This window comes from Capsicum annuum, chromosome 7 (assembly GCF_002878395.1).
Source record: "Capsicum annuum cultivar UCD-10X-F1 chromosome 7, UCD10Xv1.1, whole genome shotgun sequence".
Lineage (NCBI taxonomy): Eukaryota > Viridiplantae > Streptophyta > Magnoliopsida > Solanales > Solanaceae > Capsicum > Capsicum annuum.
In genome coordinates, this window is record NC_061117.1 from 218,433,302 (window position 1) to 218,455,801 (window position 22,500).

Below are 22,500 nucleotides of genomic sequence, written 5' to 3' on the forward strand. Positions count from 1 at the left end.
CACATAATTTACTGATTTAGCTACAACAATCCCTTCACTTTTATAATCCACATATTCTGTTTGGGATCTCCATTTACCCGAGTACCTCAAAAGAATAGCAATATTCATCTTCAATAATGAGAAATAATTTGCTCTCTTTAGTAAACAACAAAAAACAGAGCTGAAATTGTATTTGATTTATGGTTTTGCTTCAGATTTGCGTTTGTATGTATTTGTGATATTCAAATTTTAAAATTCCGTTTATATTATATGATTTAAGGGATGCAGTAATCCACGTATTTAATTAGTTGCGCTATTTATGTCAATTAATGCTGGATATCAGTAACTTCCTTTTTTTTAAGGACTCTAACAGATTTCAATATACATAAGTTGTTATGTATATATCGTTTCAGGAATGTATATTAATAGAGAGATATAAAACTAATTAAAAAAGATGAAATATAATGTAATTAATTTTAAAAGATTGATATTTATGAAATTTACACTATTATTATTGCTAGTATATTTTTTTCAATTCACCTGTGCATTGTGGATATATTATACCAAGCTCTTGTGGACCAATTGATATACACGTCAATATCTTAGTAATTATTTTCTTTAAGAAAAAAACTCGGTCTTATCTCTTTTTTGTCATTTGTGTTCACTAGCCAGTTAACTGTTTCTTTACATGTCTCTATCTCATTTGGCTATCATGTGATTATGACCTATTGATTATTGTAAGCAATATGGCGGCTTAAATATGCTAAATGGATGAAAATTCATATATATATATATATATATAGTGGATATTGAAGAGCCCGTGTAATATATATTATTTTTTTAATCTCAATTTATATAATATAAATATAATTTTAATTTTTAATTATTATGATTTATAATATTATTTCTTCTATTTTAATTTAAGTGACACTGATATAATTTCAAAAGTTAACTTATGTGGCCGTAATATAATTTCGATAGTCAATCAAATGTTTTATGTTGACATATCGTTTTGTGTCTATTTTATGAAATATTATTAATTTTCTAATGCGATCGTAATAATTAATTAGGGATGATATAATAAAATCATGATTGAAGCAACGAAGAACTCGTGTCTTAAATGACTTATAATAACTAATTAGAAGTGATATAATAAAATTATTATAAAAAAATACTTGTGAAAAAAGTATAAATAAGCATCATAGAAGACATCAAGTTAATTTTAAAAATTAAAAGTTAACTTATTATTTTTTGTCAATTTTATATTTTTTATTAAATATTATATCTTTTTACCTATAGTAATTAATTTGGGGTAATATAGTCAAATTACTATTGAAGCAGCTGCAGCAGATAACACAAATCGGCATGTCGATTATTTTATATTTTTATTTGATATTACTAATTTTTAAATATTTAAATAACTTATAGTAATTAACTAGGGGTGATATAGTAAAATTACCATTGAAGCTGCTGAAGCAAGCAGCACAAGCAGGCATGTCGAAGACGCTTATTGCCACTAATTGTATATATAGTAAAATCAGGGATAATATAATAAAATTACCATTGAAGCAGCTGAAGCAAGCAGCACAAGCAGACATGTCGAAGACGTGCCTTCTTATTATCACTTATTATATATTGTAACTTATGAGATTACACTGAATCATGTTATTATTATTGTGTATTATTTCTAAAATTAGCTTATAATTGTGCCCTTTATTTGCGCTAAGATATGAAACATTGGCTTGCCTCCCTCCAAACACGTTGAATACTGACTTTATTTACTTTCAATAAATATTCATAATCTTAAATAATAGCTCTATGTACTTACTCTACATTATTTTCATTAAAAAGTGTGTGATTTTTTCGAACGAAGTGAAACAAAAGATATATATGATTAGGATGATCATCGTATGAGTTTGAACAAAACAAAAAAAAAAAACATATGTTAAAACTAATATTTGAAAGTTGCTAAGGTGTGTGGCGACATGGGGGGCTAAAAAAGAAAGAGAGGGATGGTCTTTTTCTGGCTTTTGACATAGCCGACCCTCAATGGGAGGCTCGCACAACCAACTATTAGTTCAGTAATAAAGCGCGCCTATGATAATTGATTTGATTACTTCGCACTATTTGTAGTATTAAATTGAAGGAGACTTTGATATACCATTATTTTTCCCTTTGGGATTGGGAAATTTCCCCATTGCATGGATCTTGTATTGTCCGAGAATAGGAAGTTGATTTAGCAACTTAGACACTTGACAAACTTAATTATAATAGGAAACTTCCATTTTAATTTTCAATATCTTTTTATTTTTGTGATTGTGGATAGTTCATATTTGTTTTGGTAAATCTGAATAGTATCTATCTATGTGATTTATCATTTATCTCATATGGATCATATTTTATTAACTGTTGAAGATTGGACTTTGGAGGAAGAGTGACAAGGAAATTCAAAAAATGTTGAAATGTCACTGCATATATATATATATATATTAAAATTGTTCTATAATAACATTGTTTGTCTCGGTAGTTTTAGTTGCTATAGCAAAATATTGTTGTAGAGAACATATAACATAACACGAAAGATCGATTCCACTATAAAACATGATTATTATAGACTGCAGTAAAACGTTATTACATTGGATGGATGACTATTATAGAAAAGCTTCATTGTATATATACAGTAATGAAATCTTTACATGTATGATATTCACACAAGTCCTAACAGTGCTTCGGTCAATTTAGCTTTTGGTGGCTTAATTGCATACGACTAATTGGACCTCCTACCTAAACCATTTGGTCCATTTCTTCTCTACTTTTTTGGCTTTGAAGCCCAATGCATTTTATTGATTGATTGGACCTCTGTTATTCCATAACGTTGCATGTTCTCCCCTTTAAATGAATTGTTCTTTTAACAATTGAAATCTACCTAGCGGGACGTAAGTTCTTTTAGAAACTGAAGTCATGCCTATGCATAACTAGTAGTATATAATTATGATACGAATTACGTCCCATAAGAAACTTGTTTGTTATGAAGAACCACCATGGACTATAAAGGAAGTAAGTATATTAATAAGTTGTTGAACTTGATTTTGTGAAGCATAAGAAGAAACTAATAGCTAAGAGATTGCACTACATTGTGCATGTTAATATGCTCACTAAACATGAGGAACACCAGAATAAAAAAAAAAAAGAAAAAGAAGAAGAAAAAGTAAGATAATTTTCTTGATAAAAAATTATGATAGTATTTATGTATCCTCATGATTAGTTGCTTCTCCTAATCATGACTTCATGCATAGATGCAGCTGCCATAACCTGCAATTATCAAAATTAAATTATTATAATAGATTCATAATATAAGAAATTAAGATAATGAAAAATAGTATCAAAGGTGAATCGAGGAGTCGTGATATTATTAAATGTACTCTTTGAACATTTTTTTCTTCATAGATAGATAGAACACATGTATAGTTTGAGACAAAAGCAATAGTTCCAGTTGAATTAGCAAAACTAAATCCACTCCAAGAGTCCAAGTATAACAAGGACATACTTGGATCAATCAAGATAACATCATACGCGAATCGCAGAGTCATGATATTACCATATGTGTTCATTTAAACTTTTTTTGCAAGTATAATTCTTGACAAAAGCAATAGTTCCAGTTGAATTCACAAAACTAAATACACTCTAAGTATAACAAAGATTTACTTGGATCGGTCAAGATAACATCATAGGCGAATCGAGGAGTCATGATATTACTATAAGTGTTCATTTAAGCATTTTTTGCGCATTTATAGTTTGAGACGAAAGCAATAGTTCTAGTTGAATTTTACAGAATTAAATCCAGTTAGTAAGTAGAACAAGGACTTACTTGGATCGGTTAAGACAACATTATAGGCGAATCGAGGAGTCATGATATTACTATAAGTGTTCATTTAAGCATTTTTTTTTACGCATTTATAGTTCGAGACGAAAGCAATAGTTCTAGTTGAATTTTATAGAATTAAATTCACCTCGTAAGTAGAACGAGGACTTACCTGGATCGGTTAAGACAACAATATAGGCGAATTGAGGAGTCATGACACTATTATATGCATGTGTTCATTTAACCATCTTTTTTTGCATAGGTATATACATGCATAGTTCGAGACAAAAGTAATAGTTTCAGTAGGCTCTACAAAATTTAAATCCGCCTCGTAAGTAGAACAAGGACTTACTTGGATCGGTCAAGACAACGAGACCAGAATTACCAAAACTGCAATCATAAGGCTTCCTTCCATTAGCTTGGTAGTACAAATTCATGGCAATAGAAGCATGGTTCATCAAATTGTTTGGTAAAAAACAAGGACCCCTCTCCCCAAAGATAGTGCAACCAAAATTACTTTTACATGCAAATTCCAAGTTTTGGTTAAGTACTATGTCCTCTGACGAAGGTTTAGCCACACACCAGGTCTTCTGCAAAACCAAATTATTTCACTTAATTAGCTTCTAATTAATCTCCATTAACTAACTCAGCTCTTCAATTAACTTACCTGTTCATCTGCTAACGTCAGAATCCCCGCTGAAACAAAAAAGATTTGAACATTTTAGTTAGTGCCGTATGAACCAGAGAGGCAACTCAACGTAGTTGCGTTGGTCATGTGGCCTAAAGCTAAATTTTATTAAGAGACCTATAACCTTATTTCACAAAAGCGATATACTTGGTTTCAAATCTGTGAATCAATCAAATATGACGAAAGAGGGTTGTTAATTCATGAAAACTGAGTTGAAAATGTATGGGGTAAATGTCAAAGTTAAAATCACTTGTAAATAATGGAGTAATTACATTAATGATAAGCTATGTATAACAACATTTTGGTGCCAAAGACAATGACTTCATCAGCCTAGCCTTACCCTTCAGACGCCCTACATAATTCGTACCAATTAGAAGGGTACTAGAGACTACATTGAACGTGGTCCATCAAAAACATTAATCGTACGTGATTACACTACAAGAAAAATGACTATTAACGGAACAAAAGATTGTCACTAACCTGAGAGGGACAAGAGCAGGAAGAAAAGGGTGAGAATTGCTTTAGTCATAAGTGACTATATATAAAAGAGTAACACAGAACTGTATGGTTAAGTTCGTATAACATGGAAAATTATAGATGTAAAGTGATTGTTGATGGTATGATGAAAATGTTCTGTTGATATAAGGAGAGAAAAAGCAGGTAAAAGTGGAAGCTTAAACGATACACAAAAAAATCCGGTATAAAAACTTATCCGTACTTGGTGTTTATATCAAAGTCAATATATACATGATATGTGTTTTACATAGATATTTCACCTCTGAATCTTAACTATAACAAGTTTACATTATTTGGTGTAAATATCTCCATTTCATGTTTGTAACCAATTGTGGGAATGTAATATCTACAGTCACAGCATTATTTTATTCTTGTTATAGCTTGCGTGGTCCTGACTTATGTCATTTAACTAACTGAACCATGTCAACAAGCAAAGGGAAAAACAAAGAAAAGAACAACTTTCATAAGATTTCATATATGGAAATTTTGCTTTTCCACAAGCAAAGGGAACAATAAAATTATAGGAAGTTAGTTAAAAACATCAAACATAATTGTGAAAATAAATTCCAAGTGATGGAACATAATGCTACAATTATTTTCATGAAGCGTGACTTAACAGTTAACAGATCAATTATAGAAAAGAAATTTGTTAAGAGGATGTCTCTGATAGAAGCGTTACTTTCAAAGTGAGATACGCAAATCAAAATTAGTGAGAAGCAAAAGTGAATATCAGACTTAGGTTCAATTCGGACGAGACATTATAGTATTCTTTGACTCTACTGATAAATTTCTAGCTCCACCATTGATGTCCGTTACGGTGCCTCAACTACTCCATCTATCAGTCTTTTAAAGAGATCTTTACACAGATAATTTATCGAATTTACTTTTCTATATGATATTCATGAATACTATATGAATTACATTTGTTAGCTATTTTTAGTTTTGGTGATCAGGTGGGCAGCTATATTTATGTTGGATCTTCTTTTATTTTTTGTATGGTACTTGGTACTGGTTACTTTTTCTTGCGCTCGAAATGCTTTAAACTTTTTTTATTATTCCTATGAAAATGTTGTATATGCAACATAACAATAATATATTCAGTGAATTTCGTAAGTGGAATTTGAGGAAGCTAGCTAAAATGCACATAGACTTTATTCCTAGACAATATAATATATAAATTACACATATCTACTTCATTAATTTTAATTTATGTGACACTATTTGATTTAACTCAAAATTTAAAGAATAAAGAAAGAGTTTAAAAATTTGTGGTATAAAATAAATCTAAGATAATTGTGTGAGTATCATTTCATTAAGAATAAAATGGAAGGACAAACGAAAAAGGAAAGCGTGTCACATAAATTGAAATAGCGAGAGTAAGTCGTTAAACTATGTTTCACTAAATATTTCACTACATTGTGCATGTTAATATGCTCACTTAAACATGCATATTACCAAAAGAAAAAGGGAAATGTGACAGATTTTTATTTTTTTTAAATGATAATCTCCTCATGAATTGCTTCTCCTAACCATGACTTAATGACTTCACTCATAGATGCAGCTGCCATAACCTGCCATTGTTAAAAAATGAGTTATTGATTGATTTATTATGAGGATACAATGTAAATATCAATTAAGTAAAGGAGAAACAAAATCAGAGGCAAATCAAGAAATGGTAAAATTTATATTTATTCATTTAAATGTATTTTTTTCCCTATATGTGATCCACATATAATGATATAATTGAATTCATTGCTTAAATGGTCAGGAGTCAGGACTACTGAAAAGAGGTCAACATAACCATTTTTTTCTCTTTTTGTATCAAAAAACCCGCCTTCGAATAAAACAAAGGCATACTTGATCCTCGATAAATTAACAAAATGAATTCATAAAAAGTATAGTATAGTTCAAATTGAACTCACAGAACCCGTTCTAATTAATTAGATCTATTTCCGAGCCCGTTCTAGTTTAGACTCCTCTCAGAGTAGAACAAGGACTTACTTGGATCGGTCAAGACAACGAGGGCAGAATTACCAAAGTGGCAATTCCAATGGTTCCTTCCTTTAGCTTGGTAGTACAAATTCATGGCAATAGAAGCATGGTTCATCAAATTATATGGTGAAAAACAAGGACAACCTTCTCTTAATATACTGCAATCCACATTAGAACATGCATAATTCAAGTTTTGCTTAAGTGTTGTCTCATCTGATGATGGTTTAGCCACACACCAAGTCTTCTGTAAAAACAAATTAGCTAGTGTTAACTACAATCCATTTCACTTAATTAATTAACTTATAACTAATGATGAATTCTTTAATAATGAACTTACCTGTCCATACACTAACGTTAGCATCCCCACTGAAACAACAAGATTTTAACCATTCAGTTAGTGTCATTAGAAGTTCAAACCACAGGCAGCTAAATGTAATTGACGGCCTAAAGCCAAACTATATTAAGAGACCTATTATAAATCTTAATTTTCACAAAATCGATATACTTGTTTAATTTCCTAATGTATGGATCAATCAAACATGACTGAAAAGGAAATAGTTAACTCATGAAAATTGAGTTGAAATTAGAAAGTGATATCCCTAAACATATGAAAAAAAAAAAAGGTAATGGTACTAACACTAACGAGATAAGAAAAATTTGCCGTTATTTACTCACTTATATAGCTATAAATAAAACCTCAATCAAAATTAAAAAATGCAATAATTAAAACCACCTATAAATAATGAAGTCATTACATAAATGATATGCTAATTGCTACATATAACCACCTTTTGGGGCCTAAGACAACAACTCCATCAGTCTTACTCTTGAGACACCCTTGATTCAAACTAAGAAGGGTACTAGAGACTACATTCAACATGGTCCGATTCGACAAAAAAACATTAATCGTACGTAATTCACTACAAGAAAAATGGTTATTAACGACATGAAAAATTGTCACTAACCTGAGAAGTAGGACAAGAGCAGGATAAAAAGGGTTAGACTTGCTTTAGCCATAAGTGACTATATATGGAGATTAAAACTAATTTTGATTAATCGAGAGAAAAACAGAACTGTGATTGTTAATGGTTTCTTTTTTTTTCTTTGGCAAATTGTTCAGTGATGAAGTGTTGTTTGGCAATTTATATAATATAAGGTGAGAAAAAGCAGGTAAAAAAGTGGAAGCTTAATGGGGGGGCAATAAAATCAATTGATTGATGGTGAGCCGTTACAACTTACGTTGAATCTTTTGGAATTAAAAAGGACACACAAAAAGTCCCCCCATATGGACTTGTAGTGCTCTTTAATTTTTTTCTTATATACAAATTGCATTTTTTATTTTCTGTAACCCTAGGAGTAAAGTGTTTTCTAATAATATTGATTCATACTTAAAGTTTGAATTCAAAATTTTTGATTTAGAATGTAGGAGTACTCACCGCTTCACTCCATCATGTCTAATGCTATTTAGCTACACTGAGCCATGCAAAAAGTGATTATGTACGTATGCATACGTTCGAACTTAAAATGTGATATTACGGTACTATTATTTTTAATTTATGAATAGAACAATTATGTCCATCTCATCAGTCTTTTTATTTTTGCTTGTATGACCAGAGGCGGAGCCAAAATTTCAACGAAGGGGGTTTCATATTTAAAAAAACTTAAGATTTCAACTAAGAGGTTCTATATTTAAAGAAAACTTAGTCGAAAGGGGTTCAACACCTACTATAATCACATAAAAAATAATTTTAATCATGTATAAATAATATATTTTTCGTCGAACGGGGTTCGGCCGAACCCCCGAACAGAAGGCTGGCTCCGCCCCTGCTTGTATCCGAAATGCTTATGCTTTTCTTTTAAAATTTCTCTCAAGGTGCTGTATATGCACTAATGCTAAGTTGCTAACTAAAAGTACTTCTAACGCATTTTGTAACATCACATGAAAAGGCCAAGTTATTAGATCTACATTCACTTTGTTTGGTCAATAACTTTATTCTCTACTTTTAGATTAAAGTTAAGTATGAATATTTCCGAGAAAAGAGTCAGAAATATACTTAAACTTTGGCGAAATTTGTTGTAACAGGCCTCAACTTTGCGGGAGTCCTATGACCCTCCTAGAGTATTTATTACCGTATTTCTATGACATATATTTATCTAGCTGGACCACTTGAGACTCTTATGCGTCAGTGCGCATGTCTTCACGCAATGGTCCAATTGGACAAATATATGCCATAGAAATACGGTAATAGATAGTTTAGAAGGTCATAGGACCCCCGCAAAGTTAAGATGTGTTACAACAAATTTCGCGAAAATTTAATTATATTTAGAACCTTTTTCCCAATATTTCCTAACAAATATAGAACAACTCTATTTAATCCAAAAGTATTAATGGTGGATGACCATTTGCACCATGTGAGTTTTGTACCCAAACTAATACAGCTTAAAAGTAGATTTAAGGAAAACAAAGCAACCATGTGCTATATTGTGCCTTGATCTAGACTACAAAAGGTTTGGAAATTCTCCTCTTGCAAATCTCAAGAAAGTTACTGTTTTCTTTCTTTTTAAAAGTTATATATTTGTTTGGTACGACGAAATTCACTAATTATTACAAAGATAATCTTATTTTAAAATAAAGTTTTCCCAAAAAAGTTACTCGTGGTGTTAAGTTATCAAAATATATTTCGAAAAGGAAAACATTTTCTTTCAAGAGAGAAGGAAAAATGAATTACTACCTCTCTTATATATGGATGGACAAATCACTTCTCATGACTAACTTTTAGTTTAACATTATTTGTTCGTTGGACATTGTGGTTGATCTTTAATCTGTTAGAATTATTTACTTTATGTGGATTTAACATGTATTCATTCGGATGGCATATGAGTCTGTATTCATTTTATGTTACTGGTGTAGTTTGACAATAGTGTAGGTCAGTGGCGAATTCAGGATTTAAGGATTGTGAGTGCTTAAAAAATTAAAAAATTAGAAAAAAAAAATCACCTCAATAAAATTTGAACCCCGGACGTCCCCTCAATGGAGGATCAACTTAAATGCCAGTGCACCCAATCTATTTTTATTTTAGTGGGTGCTTTTATATGTTTTATACCTATTTTCGTATATTTTCTATATAATTATACCTATTCTGCGTCGAGTATATTGGGTGCCGGAGCACCCCGAAAATATACTTAGGTCCGCCCCTGGCTTAGGCCTGTAGAAGACCTGTAAGCCAATAATGGGGATGCACTAGGTTAAGGCTTTAAAACCTACTGATTTAGTGTACGTGTTTTGCACGTGTGTCTCGCATCAATCAGTAGACTATATCTTAAAAGAACAAAATCATTAAAAAATAGCAACTGACGCTAAAATAAATGTTATATCTTTTTTAAAATAATATTCTTTGACACAATTATTTACTTAAGAGTTTTTACGTCTTGCAATTACAGATTTAATAATTGTAACTTTCATTAATTTTTAAAAATAATTAAATGATAACTATTTGAGAAAAATAATAATAAAAGCTTGATTTTATATTTTTTTAACTCTTATATAATTAATTTTCTTTTCTCTTTTTTGCGTATGAAAATAGTGCCTATTTCTGAATTTTATGAAGATTCCAGATCCGTATATTTAAAGCTGTGCAGTTAAATTTGAAAAAATTCTAATTATAAGTTGAAATAGAAACTAATGCATTCATCTATCCATCTTTGGCAGGAACATAACATTGTATTCGAGGCTCAATAATAAATAAATAAAATAATTTACAAAAGAACATGACTATTACTTTACGTAATTACCTTTTACCAAATTTTGAGCACCTTTTTAGAGAGATTTGATTTTGTAACCCTCAACAATATTTCTCCTGTGCCAGATTTAATTTAGTGTAAGAATAAAAGGATAAGCAAAATATTAATAACGATTAATGTATTCTTTGTTGAGACATCTACTTCTTATTATAGTAAAACCAAAAGGATGATACCTCCTCTCTGTGACTAATAAAAGAGGTCTTTAAAAGTGGATTGTTGAAGATATATAAAATAAGAAAACAGTTCAAATAGAAAAAGAAAAGAAGAAGCACTAGTCCTAATTAAACTTAGCTAGAATTAGAAGGTTTCCATGTTTAGGTTGAAGAGGTAAAAGTAATTTAATTTGTAGAATATTTATTTGAAGAATAGAGTAAAAAGATAATTTTGTCCGAACTTTTAATGGAAGGCAAAAAGTTTTCCCACTTTAATATATTAGAGATAGATTATAAATTATACATATAAAGAGTGTTTGTTATGAAGAAAAAAATATTTTTCAATTTTTTCATATTTGATTGGCTTAAAGGTTTTGAAAAAATATTTTTCAAATCAACTTATTTTTCTCAAATCTAAGAAAAAAATGAATTTCCGAAAAATATTTTCCAAAACTCTGTTTCAAAGTCACTCTCAAGTTGATATATTCATACAACTCTCAAATCACCTATCTCTACCCCCACCCCCTACTACCCTATCCAAATAAAAAAATATTTTAAATTTTTTTCTTACCTTATCCTCTACCTCAAAATCCAAATCCCCCCTCCCTCCCCCCAAAAATTATTTTTTTTAAAAATTTTTTCTTACCCTATCCCCCGACCCCCCACCCCCACCTACCAAACCCCCTCCCTAAAAGAAATTAAATTTTTAAAATTTGTTTTTTAAAAATTTTCAATTTTTCTACCCCCACCCTCATTCCCTACCCCAACCCCATCCCCTAATACCCCTCCCCCCCTTGTTTTAATTTTTTATAAAAAAATAAAATAAAAAATTCTTATCACACCCCCACCGCCTATTTTGACAACCCCCTCGCCCACCCCACCCCATCTATCAGCCCCTTAATTTTTTTGATTTGTTTTTTAAAAAAAATTCAAATTTTTTTTCTTATTCCATCCTTGTTATTCTATTTGTTCTCATTATTTTTGTTGAACATATATAAATACTTTTAAAAAAAATATATTTAACAAGAATATAAGTAAGAAACAACTTATTTTCTTATTTCCTCCTTCGTATTGAACACATCCTAAAAAAAAGTATTTTGTGGGATCAAAAATTATTTTTCTAAAATATATTTCTACTCTTTAGATAAACAATAAAATGTATTTTCTGAAAAATATTTTTTTATTACTAGAAAATATTTTCTAAAAATATTTTCCACTCATCAATCAAACATAAGAAAATAAATAAGAAACCAACTTGTTTTCCAGAAAAAACATTTTCTAGGAAAATATTTTCCTTCGTACCAAACACACATAGATTATAGATAGATTAAAAAGGATATTTTTAAAAAAAAAAAAAAAGAGTCTTAATACCTAATATGTTATGAAATATAAAGAAACAACAAGAATAAATAGAGAGAGAAGAGATTGGACTTCTTTATTTATGAGAAATCATCTTAGGGATTGAAGACTGAACAAAACCCCTCTATTTATAGAAAAAAATAATCCTAAATATATATTCTAGTAGAAATCAACTAGATCTTATCTATATTCTAGATATTCACTACGATGTAAATACATTCATAACATAATAAATTTAGAAGGAAAATATTTTTGTGTGATTTTTACGTCAAAAAATAAGAAAAGAGTCCCAAAACTAACAAAGTCTGAAGAAAAAAAATTGTTGTTCTTTTGTTATTTACCTTATACCTTATTTTAATTTTTGAGAAATAAAATCATTATTAACAACACTAGGATTTGTACCCGCGCGACTTTTATTAAAAAAATAAATCGAAACAATGTCTTTTAAAGGAACACTTCTCCTATTTTAAGTGTAAATCGATTCAAATAATGTGTGTATTCTAGTTCTAGCCAGAAAAGAGAATCATTAGAAAGAAAAAAAAAAAAAATCTCATCAAGGATTGAATATTTTAAAATACGATTATATTTTAGAAGATATTCTATTTTTGTTCTTTTGTAAGTACTAAATTCTTGAGTAGTGAAGAAAGGAAAATATTTTACACTACCTTCATGAATGTAACAAAACATATAAATGGTCTTCTTTTCTTAAGTGAAAACAATTAGGGATCGTTTGGTAGAGTGTATTGGAATGTTAATGCACGCATTAATTTAATGTGTATTAGTATTACCTTGTTTGATATACCTTTTTACCCTATGTATAACTAATGCAAGCATTAGTTATACACTCTATTATGTATTGAGGTGTGTATTACTAATACCTCAAAATCCATGCATTAGTAATGCAATGGATCTAATGCTTGCATCAACATGCTTAAAGACCCTATTACCCCTCAAAAAAATTTCCGCATTCTTTTCAACATATATATTGAGGGTATTATATAAAAAAAGAAAAAAAATTAAAAAAAATTATGTAATTCATATTTTTTTTAATACATCGAACCAAACACTGCATAAGAAAAATACAAGTATAACTAATGCAAGCATAACTAACACAAGCATTACTAATACAAACATTACTAATACACCATATTTTGTATTATTTTTATACACTCTACCAAACGACCCCTAAATGTATTGAAGTTGTAATAAAATTTGCATATCAATAAAATTTTAAAATTAATTTGAAGGTTTCCTTTCTACATAATTATTAAAGTGTTATCATCAGAGAAAAAAAATATTGGTATAAAATTATATTTCTAACAACAGAAAAAATTGTAATAAATCATATAAGTATTTTAAAAACTGCAAATGTTAAACTAATTGTCAAAATTTGATTTTTCTAAGGAAATGTAAAAGCAAATTCAAAAAATAGATAACAATAACTAATCTAACTATTTATTGTCTTAAACTAACACATGGCGTACTTTTATACTTCCACATGGCTTATTGTGGAATCTTTGTCCTCTCAGATATAGATTTCTGAGGCAAGGCTAGGTGGTATTACCATAAGCAGTCAGGAGCAAAGGAGAGAGATTCAGTCTTCGATTACGTGTTGTAATAACGGATAAAGGTACGCACTTTTCATATTTCGTTACTCTATAGGTATTCTTGGTTTATGCGAATCTTTATTGTGTTTCTCTGTTAATTTAACAGAATCCTGATAAAAAACTATTAGATGTACAAATATCAGTGGTGTTAGTTTTTCGGTAAACAATGTGAATAGAAAACAAAAAATAAAATTTATTTCTCAATGAATCAGCTTCATTTTTATGAAAATAAAAGGTTAGCTTGATTGAATTTTCAATAAAAAAACCAGATTAACTCCATTGATTTAGGTGATTATTTTTTTTAATTTTTCACTCGATGTTCGGTATCTGTATTGAAGTCTGACTAGGGCCATTTGGGGGGAGTGCTCCCTAACAAGAATTTTTCGATACTCAAAACTCAAATTTAAGACCTCTAATTAAAAAAAGAACAGTTTCGTTGCACCATAGTTTGGTGGTAATTTATGGTGTTTTCATAAGTGACAGCTCAGATTGAACTGCTAGTACATATAAATATGCCAACATAAGTTGCTGTTCGTGGGCCATATTATCCTTTATCTGCAGCAATATCTATGACATATACTGCATAACAATTAGTAAAATAAACTATATATTAGAACTGAAATTTCTCTGTCTTAATAATTTATATATATATATATAAAAAAAAAATACATTTTCAAGAAGATGACTGCAGCTGGAGCTATATCAGTACCACTTTGGATTTCAACATCAACACCCCCAACAAAGATCATTGCTTTTAATAACAAACTCAGAATTTGTTATCCTGTTAAACTTTCAAGAAATGGTAGTTATCCCTTATCTACATTTGAGAAAAATGGCCAATATGAACAAAGTTTCACACTTAAAGTTGCTTCTTCCTCTTCAGGTAATACAATTGATTCTTGCAAAAGTGTTGTTTTTTATCTACTAGTAGTACATATTAAGCTGAATTCTTGAACTTAAGTTGTTTACTAATTTTCAGGTTATGGGTATTCTTGATTTATTGTAACTTGTTAATTTTAGCAACTACTGATAAGCACAATAGGTGAATTTTCTTTTTAATAAATGTTCATACAAGTCCCACATTTGCCACAATTGAGAGAAGCAACCCTAAATAGTGGTGATATAATTGCACATCTCTTGTCAATTGTTAAATTTGCTTCATTAAGACCCTTTAATAAGTTTAATAGTATCCAAGGATGTGGCAATCATAAAATTCAGTTTTAAATGCCGCATGGGCGACAAAAACAGTAGGTGATTTCTTCCGGTCTGCCCAAACCTTGGTGAACAATGCATAAGCTGGCCTGGAGACTGCGATTGTAAAAAAAGAATGAAACAAGAAAATGCGTGATTGTGAAGTTGGTGGAGAGAATACTATGTGGCATTACTGCATTTAAGCTAATATTGTGTATCTGAACTCAGTTATGTTTTCTAGGGAAGTGGATAAGCAGGATACACTGTATGGACTGTCAGTAAAGGTCTTTAGCTTTGTAATGACATTTTTGAAGAGTCCGAGCAATACAGTCTGCGGGACATAATTTGCAGTTACCCCTATATTCAAGTCTAAAAGAATGTTCTCTGAATCAAAGATGGTGATAAAGAAATGGACCTTGGGCCTAACTCAACCTCAAAGGCTAGCTCATGAGGGGAGGATTGCCCAAGACCATATAAGGAGACCAAGGACCCTTTAACCCACCGATGTGGGACTCTAACAGATGGCATGGACTATGGAGGGAAAGATTCGATCTTGGCACAAATGTAGTGTTGCTGGTCTGTTTAGAGTTCTTCCACCTGATTTTATCCAGCATTCTATATTTGCTGGGTTACTATTGGAAGCTACTAGTTACCAATAAAAAGAAGATGGTATGGAAGAAAAGATTCGATCTTGGCACAAATTTACTTGAATTGCTGGTTTGATCAGAGTCCTTCACGTAGGATGGAATGAAGAAAAGATTTGATCCTGGCACAAATGTAGTTGAATTGCTGGTTTGATCAGAGTCCTTCACGTAGGATGGTATGACGAAAAGATTTGATCTTGGCAAAAATTTAGTCGAATTGTTGGTTTATTTAGAACTCTTCACCTACACAATTTAGTCGATCTGTTTTGGTTTCAACTACCTCCAGCATTCTTTTTTTACTGGTTTACGAATGAAAGTTACTAGTTACAAAAATAAAGATGGTATGGATGAAAGATTTGATCTTGGCACAAATGCAGTTGAATTGCTGGTTTGTTGAGAGTTATTCATCTACTTGAATTATTTGGAGATTAGACTCGCTCTGATTATATGTTAAGAAGGAAAAACTATCAAAAAGGTTGCTTAAACAATCTTTTAATCCACAGCTAACACGTAAATACTGCTCCATCATATTTTTTGATGTTGCAGTCGAGAAAGACAGGAGTCAACCTGCAAAATACTCTTTAACTTGCACTTGCTATTTTTAATCCTTCGTTTTGAAACAGATTGAGTGGATGAATGTTTCCGTTTTATGCCTTTTTGAAATAAATGAGGTCATATCTTTATGTTTGTTTGTGAGAGCTGACGAGTTGGCAATTTTTGTCAATTCAGTTGGAAGTACAGAAGAACCAGCAACTAAGGTGAAGTTTCAAAGATCATTGAGCCTACCTGGTTCCTCTACTTCATTGTCATTGCTTGGAACTGGTCAGCTGCAATAGAATATATAATCTTTTCCAAATAATTTGAGAATCAATTTCAATTAGCAATTTATCTGCTTCGAGTTCTTCTAGATCATGATAACGGTTGTGTTCTATGCTCATGTTTTCCTGCTTTTCTACAAATTTAGGATACAGGGAAAAGGTCTTTGCAATTATTGGTATCAAGGTCTACGCTGCAGGCCTCTATGTCAATGACTCTGTCTTTAGTAGGTTAGATGCCTGGCGAGGACGTTCTGCTGCAGAAATTCAGCAGGATCCTTCTTTGTTCAACAATATCTTTGAAGGTAAATGGGTGATGTTTAATTCGTGTGACTGGTGGGATGCAGCGGAGATGCGGTGTCATTTAGGGGGTGCTGAAATTGATTTTATGAATTGCAGCCAATCTGGAGAAATCGCTACTTATTGTGCTGGTCAGAGATATTGATGGTAAAACTTTCTGGGATGCCTTAGATGAAGCCATTTCTCCAAGAATCAAATCACCCACTGCCGATGATAAATCTGCTCTTTCCACGTTCCGTGATGTCTTTCAAGGGAAACCTCTTAAGAAAGAAACTTCCATATTCTTGACTTGGATTGACCCAACCAAAATGCTCGTGAGTGTGCAGTTTATTTATGTTAAGATTCTCTTCTGCCTAGATTATATCAACTCCAGGCATCAAACGTGGCTTTTGTTTCTTCTTAGCTTTCTTAATTCTAATTTGTTGCTCTATTGTATGGAAATCTTAAAGGTTTCACTCTCTTTTGACGGGATGCCTTCCTCGGTTGATGCGACAATTGAGTCTACAAATGTTGCATCAGCTCTCTTCGACGTATTTCTTGGTGGTGATCCAGTTTCTCCTACACTGAAAGCATCAGTGGCCAAAGGATTGGAAGCTGCGCTCAAGTGAAGCCCATGACGAGTTGGTCTTCCGGTTGACTTTTATTTTGCTGATTCACTAATCAGTGATTCAGTAGCATAGCTCCGTAGAACAAATTGCTCAAAGTTTTGTTAGGCTGCATTTGTTTTTATTAAGATTCATACGTCTGAATTTGAATGCATATCTGAATGATTAAAATGTTGCTTCAGATTTCAAATCTGAATGGGTAAGACTTTGTTTTTCAATACCTGAATATGCAAAATTTATTTATTTGCATATATAATAAAAAATATAATTTCAAATAAAAAATAATTATATATTAGAAAAATATTTGATTTAATACAATAAAGTTATTATTTGATTGAAGAAAAATATTTATATTTGTTAGTGGTAATGGAGATGGTTTGTAATGGTGGTGGTGGTGGTGGTAATGATTGATGATAGTGATTAGTAATGTTGGTGGTGATAGTTGTGATGATAGAGATGTTTGGTATTGTAGTGACTGTTATGATGGTGGCGATTGGTAGTGGTGGTGGTAGTGATGTGAAGTTGGTTGATGTTAGTAGTTGGAGGTGTTGATTGTGATAAAAATGAATGCATGATGGTTGACGATGTCTTGATGGTAGTTGGAAATGATGTTAGCTGTGATGGTGGAGATGATTATTATTAGAGATATATTGTAGCGATGATAGTGGTTGAAGCGATGGTAGAGGTGGCTACACCGGTGACGATGGTGGTGGTGGCCGAAAAATGTGTGGATATTGATGAAGTGTTAATGGTAGTTAGCGGTGACGCTAGTTGTAATAGATGGGTTGGTTAGTAGTTGGGATTGACCGAGAGTGGTTGATGATAGTGGTGGTGTTGGAGGTGTTGGCATTGGCGTTGGCGTGGAGGTGGTGGTGCAGAGGTGGTTAGTGGTGGTGACTGATGATTATGAATAGAGTGGTGGTGAATATTTTTCAACACAAGAATACCTCTTAATGATTAAGACTTAGTTTCAGATTTGAATGATTAAGACCTATTTAGACCTATTAAGAGTCAAAATCTTAATGAAAAACAAATGCACTTAATGGTCTGAAGTTTGAATCATTCAGATTCAGACCTCCATTAACTATATTATTAGTTGCTTTTGGACTGCAGTATTTATTTATTTTATTTCCTGTATTTTTTTTAAAGTTATTAGGAGGTAGTTAGTATGGTTAGCACCATGACTTTAAAGTAGGGCCATTATCTATTTCAATTTTTAAAAAAGAACACCTTATGTAACTTCTCTTTGATAGAAAGTAAAACTCTCTGCACAAGTTTCTCTCTCTCAGTGATTTTCTTCATTCTCCTGCTTCTTTTCTGTAGCAATCTAGATATCGTTTGCATAGTGTTATGTGCGATTTGTCTATTTAAAACTAACAAACTGCAAACAAATGAGGCCTTAGTTTCCGTGTATTCGGACCAAGAACAGGCATTATGCAGAATGAGTCTTAAAAAAAAAAAAATTATATTATTTCAGAGAAATTAGCATTGAAACAGAAAACCAAGAATCTCATGCCAAAGCATTTATCTTTATTTGCTCAAGCATTGTAACAACTTCAGCCATGGTCGGTCTTTTACATGGATCTGACTCAAGGCACATCAATGCAATGTTGAATACATGGTTAATTTCATCTATGGGAAACTCTTCTAAGTTTTTGTCAAGTACATACTCTTCCCTTTTCTCTTGAACAACTGTCTTCACCTGTAAAACAGAACGAGATTTAAGTGACCGAATTAATGATAGCTCGAAAACAGCTAAACTTTTGTGCACATTGTTGTGCATTGTCATTCTAAGATTGTTGAGACTTGCAATGTCATTGTTGAGACTTGCAATGTCCTTATTTAAAAGGGTAAAACCAGATAGCATGAAAAAGAAAAAGTTGGAGTACAAATTTACCCAAGTTACAAGCTTGGTTCCTTCCTCCAAAAATGCTTCATCTGTTGGCTTTCTCCCAGTTAGAAGCTCCAGTAAGACAACTCCGAAGCTGTAAACATCTCCTTTTACTGTTGCTTTTCCAGTGTCAAAATATTCTGCAGAAGACCATAATATAATCGACAGTTGTTCAAACACAAAATTTAAGTCTTCGATTGGCCTAACGAAAACATACCAGGAGCCAAATATCCAAAAGTTCCAGCCACCAGAGTTGAAACGTGCGTCTTATCTGGTTCCATCAGAGTGGCTAGTCCAAAATCAGATACTCGAGCCTCCATGTTATGATCCAACAAGATATTGCTCGACTTAATATCTCTGTGGATAATGTGAGGGATGCAATCATGATGCAGATATGATAATCCTCTTGCAGCTCCTAGTGCTATTTTGTATCTTGAAGGCCAATCCAAAGTCTTCCTGGCAGCAGATTTTCCTGCACATGATTCTAGCATTAGCAGAAGCTTAAATGGTTGACCAATCCTTAGCTATGTTGCTCTGGACTCTCCAGAAATATCTCCCGAGACAGGTTAGATCCTCCAAAAGTAGTGTATTTTTGGAGGATTTGACACAGGTTCGACAAAATTCTTGGAGAGTCCGAGCAGCATAGCCTTGGAGAATAAGAAACAGACATAGACCATATACCATGAAGTACTTCATCCAAACTTCCATTAGTCATAAGCTCGTAAATGAGAAGGTTATACTGAGTTGTACTGTAGTATCCATGAAGTGTCACTATATTCCGATGCTTTATGTCCCCCATTGCCTCCAACTCTCTTTCAAAACCTCGATCTTGTTCCGCGCTTATTCTGCTTAACCTCTTAATCGCGAAAGAAATTGATTCGTTCATTGTCAGTTTATAAACAGTTCCATAGCCTCCTGATCCTATAATATCTTTGTTGGTCAGCTTCATGGTCCTCTTCAAGAACACGTTGGACTTCAACGTGTTCATTTTCGGTGACTTAAACATCACTAGCTTTCCACCTGAATATGAATATGACAAAAACATAAGATATTCTTGATCCAACATATGGAAGGTTGAATCTTGAATGTTGAAACATCATATCATACCAGATAAGCTGTCTTGAACAACCATTTGCTTTCTCTTCCATCTACGGTAACATAGAATTGTCATAATGATCTTCGAGATAACAAAAGAAACCACACTTATTGTGACATAGAATGCAATAGCTTTAGAGTTTCCCATTTAGTGCTGCAAGTACTTAGGCCAAGTTAGAAACCAAATCACATCATTGTGTTCAGTTGAGCGAAAATGCAGGATAAGAAAACAGATGGTACCTGAATTCTTGATCGCCGTTAAGTCGAGACTTCCAGCCTCCCAGCTTTAACTGTGGAATTACGTAAAACCTTGTTAGATGAGTAGTACACCAGAAGAAAGGAACAACAGATTGCAAGCGGATAGGAGCAGTTTAAACTTCCTCTAAGCTTTTACTGTTATTCCTAGAGTAATTTTTATCCGTTTAGCAACGCCTTTTCACTCGGTGTGTTGAAGGTCACTAAGGCCAACTTTCATCCCTGCACGCTGGGTGGGGGTCTTGCACTCAAGCTTCCTTCTGCCTTTTCACGTGAAGGTCAATCTTAACACATGCTTAAAGAGCCTACATTCCACTTGCAGAAATACAACCACAACCTTAACTTGCACGTGATTCTACAACCGAAGCTATTCGTAGTCCCAACGGGACAATGTCTTCTTATAATAGTTAGCAATATTGAACAAGCAAGTCATTGGTCCAAAGGAAGAAAAGAACTGCCTTTTGAAAAGAAAAACAAGGAACTCGCCAGGCCTTCAGAAGAAAGGCGATATTGTTCGTGCCTCGGACAATCTGACTAATTCTATATGCAAGTACACAATAACTATAGGCATTGATGGAGCCACCTTAGGCGAAGAGTGGTCCGTTGCATACTCTTCGCCTGAAAATTATGTAGTGTACAAAGGTTCAAATTCCTAACTCCACCAAATAGGAGCTGTTTTGGTGCGAGTATAGAAATTAGAATGAAGAAGAGTTCAAATACACAAACTACAAGAACTTAGAATAGGAATTCACCTTAAAACTTTGTTGCAGGAAGGGCTCATTTTCTTGAAGCAACCAGCAAGAAGGGCCACCAGCAAATACTCTTTTGTCCAAAGATAATCATGAAGAGCTCTCAAATCAAAATCATTCAATGAAGTTAAAAAGATTTCAAGTTTTGGAGCATCTAATAATAGTGGGGTCCTAGTTAGTTCACCTGTCAGAGAAAGAACAGTATGAACAAGTCTCATGTGAATATGATTATTTTGCTTTTTCCCTAACTGATAAGGTCGATTTTAAATTTTCAATCATTGATATATATGTTGACAAAAACACAAGTCCTAGTTTACTATTCATGGTAAGTTCTGCCAACCTTTTATGTATGTGTGTACTTTTTTGTTGACATTAGTGTGATAGTGTCCCCTCCATGCGTTAGGTTGACAGCACACTCAAAAACACATACGTAAACTTATATTTGTTGAAAAAATTGACGTTTTACATTTGAAGAATTAAGGTGACACTCTGGACCTTTTAAGCCACGATCTAAAGATATCTTTTAAGTAAACTAATAATCGTATGAGAAAGTTAGAATGCAGTCTAATGTTTTGCCTATAAGGTAGAGAAATATATGAGTAAATTTGATACGAGTTTAACGTCGTCCAAAGGGTGATTCTCCAAGGGCTGTATTAGCACATCTTTAAACGTAGGAACAAAATCTAAATGGTGATCTAAAAAGGAATATTTGCATGAACGAACCTTTTTTCACTCAAATGCCAGACTTTTGTCACAGTTTGAACTCGTGACATGCACCTGGCCCACAAATCACGTGTTGTACTCTTACTACTAGGTCAAGGCCGGCTGGAAAGTGATGTATGGACAGTAACATTGAAACACATGAAATTTGACTTCCGATTGATATGGAACCAGCTGTGATTTTTCCATTTATGTGGATGTTGGGAATGTTATAAACATTACCAGGATTGCTTTTCTTGGAAAAAGTTTGAACTATCAAACACGCCATTGTCTTTTTGA

General features: G+C 32.3%; 4 protein-coding genes across 5 annotated transcripts; 1 reads left to right on the forward strand and 3 right to left on the reverse strand.

The window, feature by feature from the left end:
• Nucleotides 1–3,023: 3,023 nt before the first annotated feature.
• LOC107877374 (major pollen allergen Ole e 10) lies at nucleotides 3,024–5,181 on the reverse strand. The gene is made up of 4 exons (XM_016724028.2): nucleotides 5,010–5,181; nucleotides 4,509–4,537; nucleotides 4,194–4,431; nucleotides 3,024–3,291 (listed from the first exon to the last, which is right to left on the reverse strand). The coding sequence occupies exons 1-4, from the start codon at nucleotides 5,056–5,058 to the stop codon at nucleotides 3,266–3,268; spliced, it is 342 nt and encodes a 113-aa protein (XP_016579514.1). The 5' UTR covers nucleotides 5,059–5,181; the 3' UTR covers nucleotides 3,024–3,265.
• Nucleotides 5,182–6,333: 1,152 nt separating this feature from the next.
• LOC107877375 (glucan endo-1,3-beta-glucosidase) lies at nucleotides 6,334–8,165 on the reverse strand. Its single transcript, XM_016724029.2, has 4 exons — nucleotides 8,003–8,165; nucleotides 7,375–7,403; nucleotides 7,047–7,281; nucleotides 6,334–6,616 (listed from the first exon to the last, which is right to left on the reverse strand). Exons 1-4 carry the CDS (start codon nucleotides 8,052–8,054, stop codon nucleotides 6,591–6,593), a joined length of 342 nt encoding a protein of 113 aa, XP_016579515.1. The 5' UTR covers nucleotides 8,055–8,165; the 3' UTR covers nucleotides 6,334–6,590.
• Nucleotides 8,166–14,542: 6,377 nt separating this feature from the next.
• Nucleotides 14,543–17,731, forward strand: LOC107878555 (fatty-acid-binding protein 3, chloroplastic). 2 transcript variants are annotated; one of them, XM_047415526.1, is made up of 5 exons: nucleotides 14,543–14,839; nucleotides 16,521–16,613; nucleotides 16,756–16,911; nucleotides 17,006–17,220; nucleotides 17,356–17,731. In XM_047415526.1, the coding sequence occupies exons 1-5, from the start codon at nucleotides 14,638–14,640 to the stop codon at nucleotides 17,512–17,514; spliced, it is 825 nt and encodes a 274-aa protein (XP_047271482.1). In that variant the 5' UTR covers nucleotides 14,543–14,637; the 3' UTR covers nucleotides 17,515–17,731. The 2 variants fall into 2 exon arrangements, with proteins under 2 accessions (XP_047271482.1, XP_047271483.1); XM_047415527.1 differs by lacking the exon at nucleotides 16,521–16,613 and having other exon boundaries at nucleotides 14,545–14,839.
• A 1,228-nt stretch (nucleotides 17,732–18,959) lies between these two features.
• Nucleotides 18,960–21,755, reverse strand: LOC107878556 (receptor-like serine/threonine-protein kinase At1g78530). Its single transcript, XM_016725578.2, has 7 exons — nucleotides 21,505–21,755; nucleotides 20,738–20,787; nucleotides 20,510–20,651; nucleotides 20,084–20,422; nucleotides 19,620–19,874; nucleotides 19,409–19,542; nucleotides 18,960–19,213 (listed from the first exon to the last, which is right to left on the reverse strand). Exons 3-7 carry the CDS (start codon nucleotides 20,643–20,645, stop codon nucleotides 19,022–19,024), a joined length of 1,056 nt encoding a protein of 351 aa, XP_016581064.1. The 5' UTR covers nucleotides 20,646–20,651; nucleotides 20,738–20,787; nucleotides 21,505–21,755; the 3' UTR covers nucleotides 18,960–19,021.
• Nucleotides 21,756–22,500: the final 745 nt, after the last annotated feature.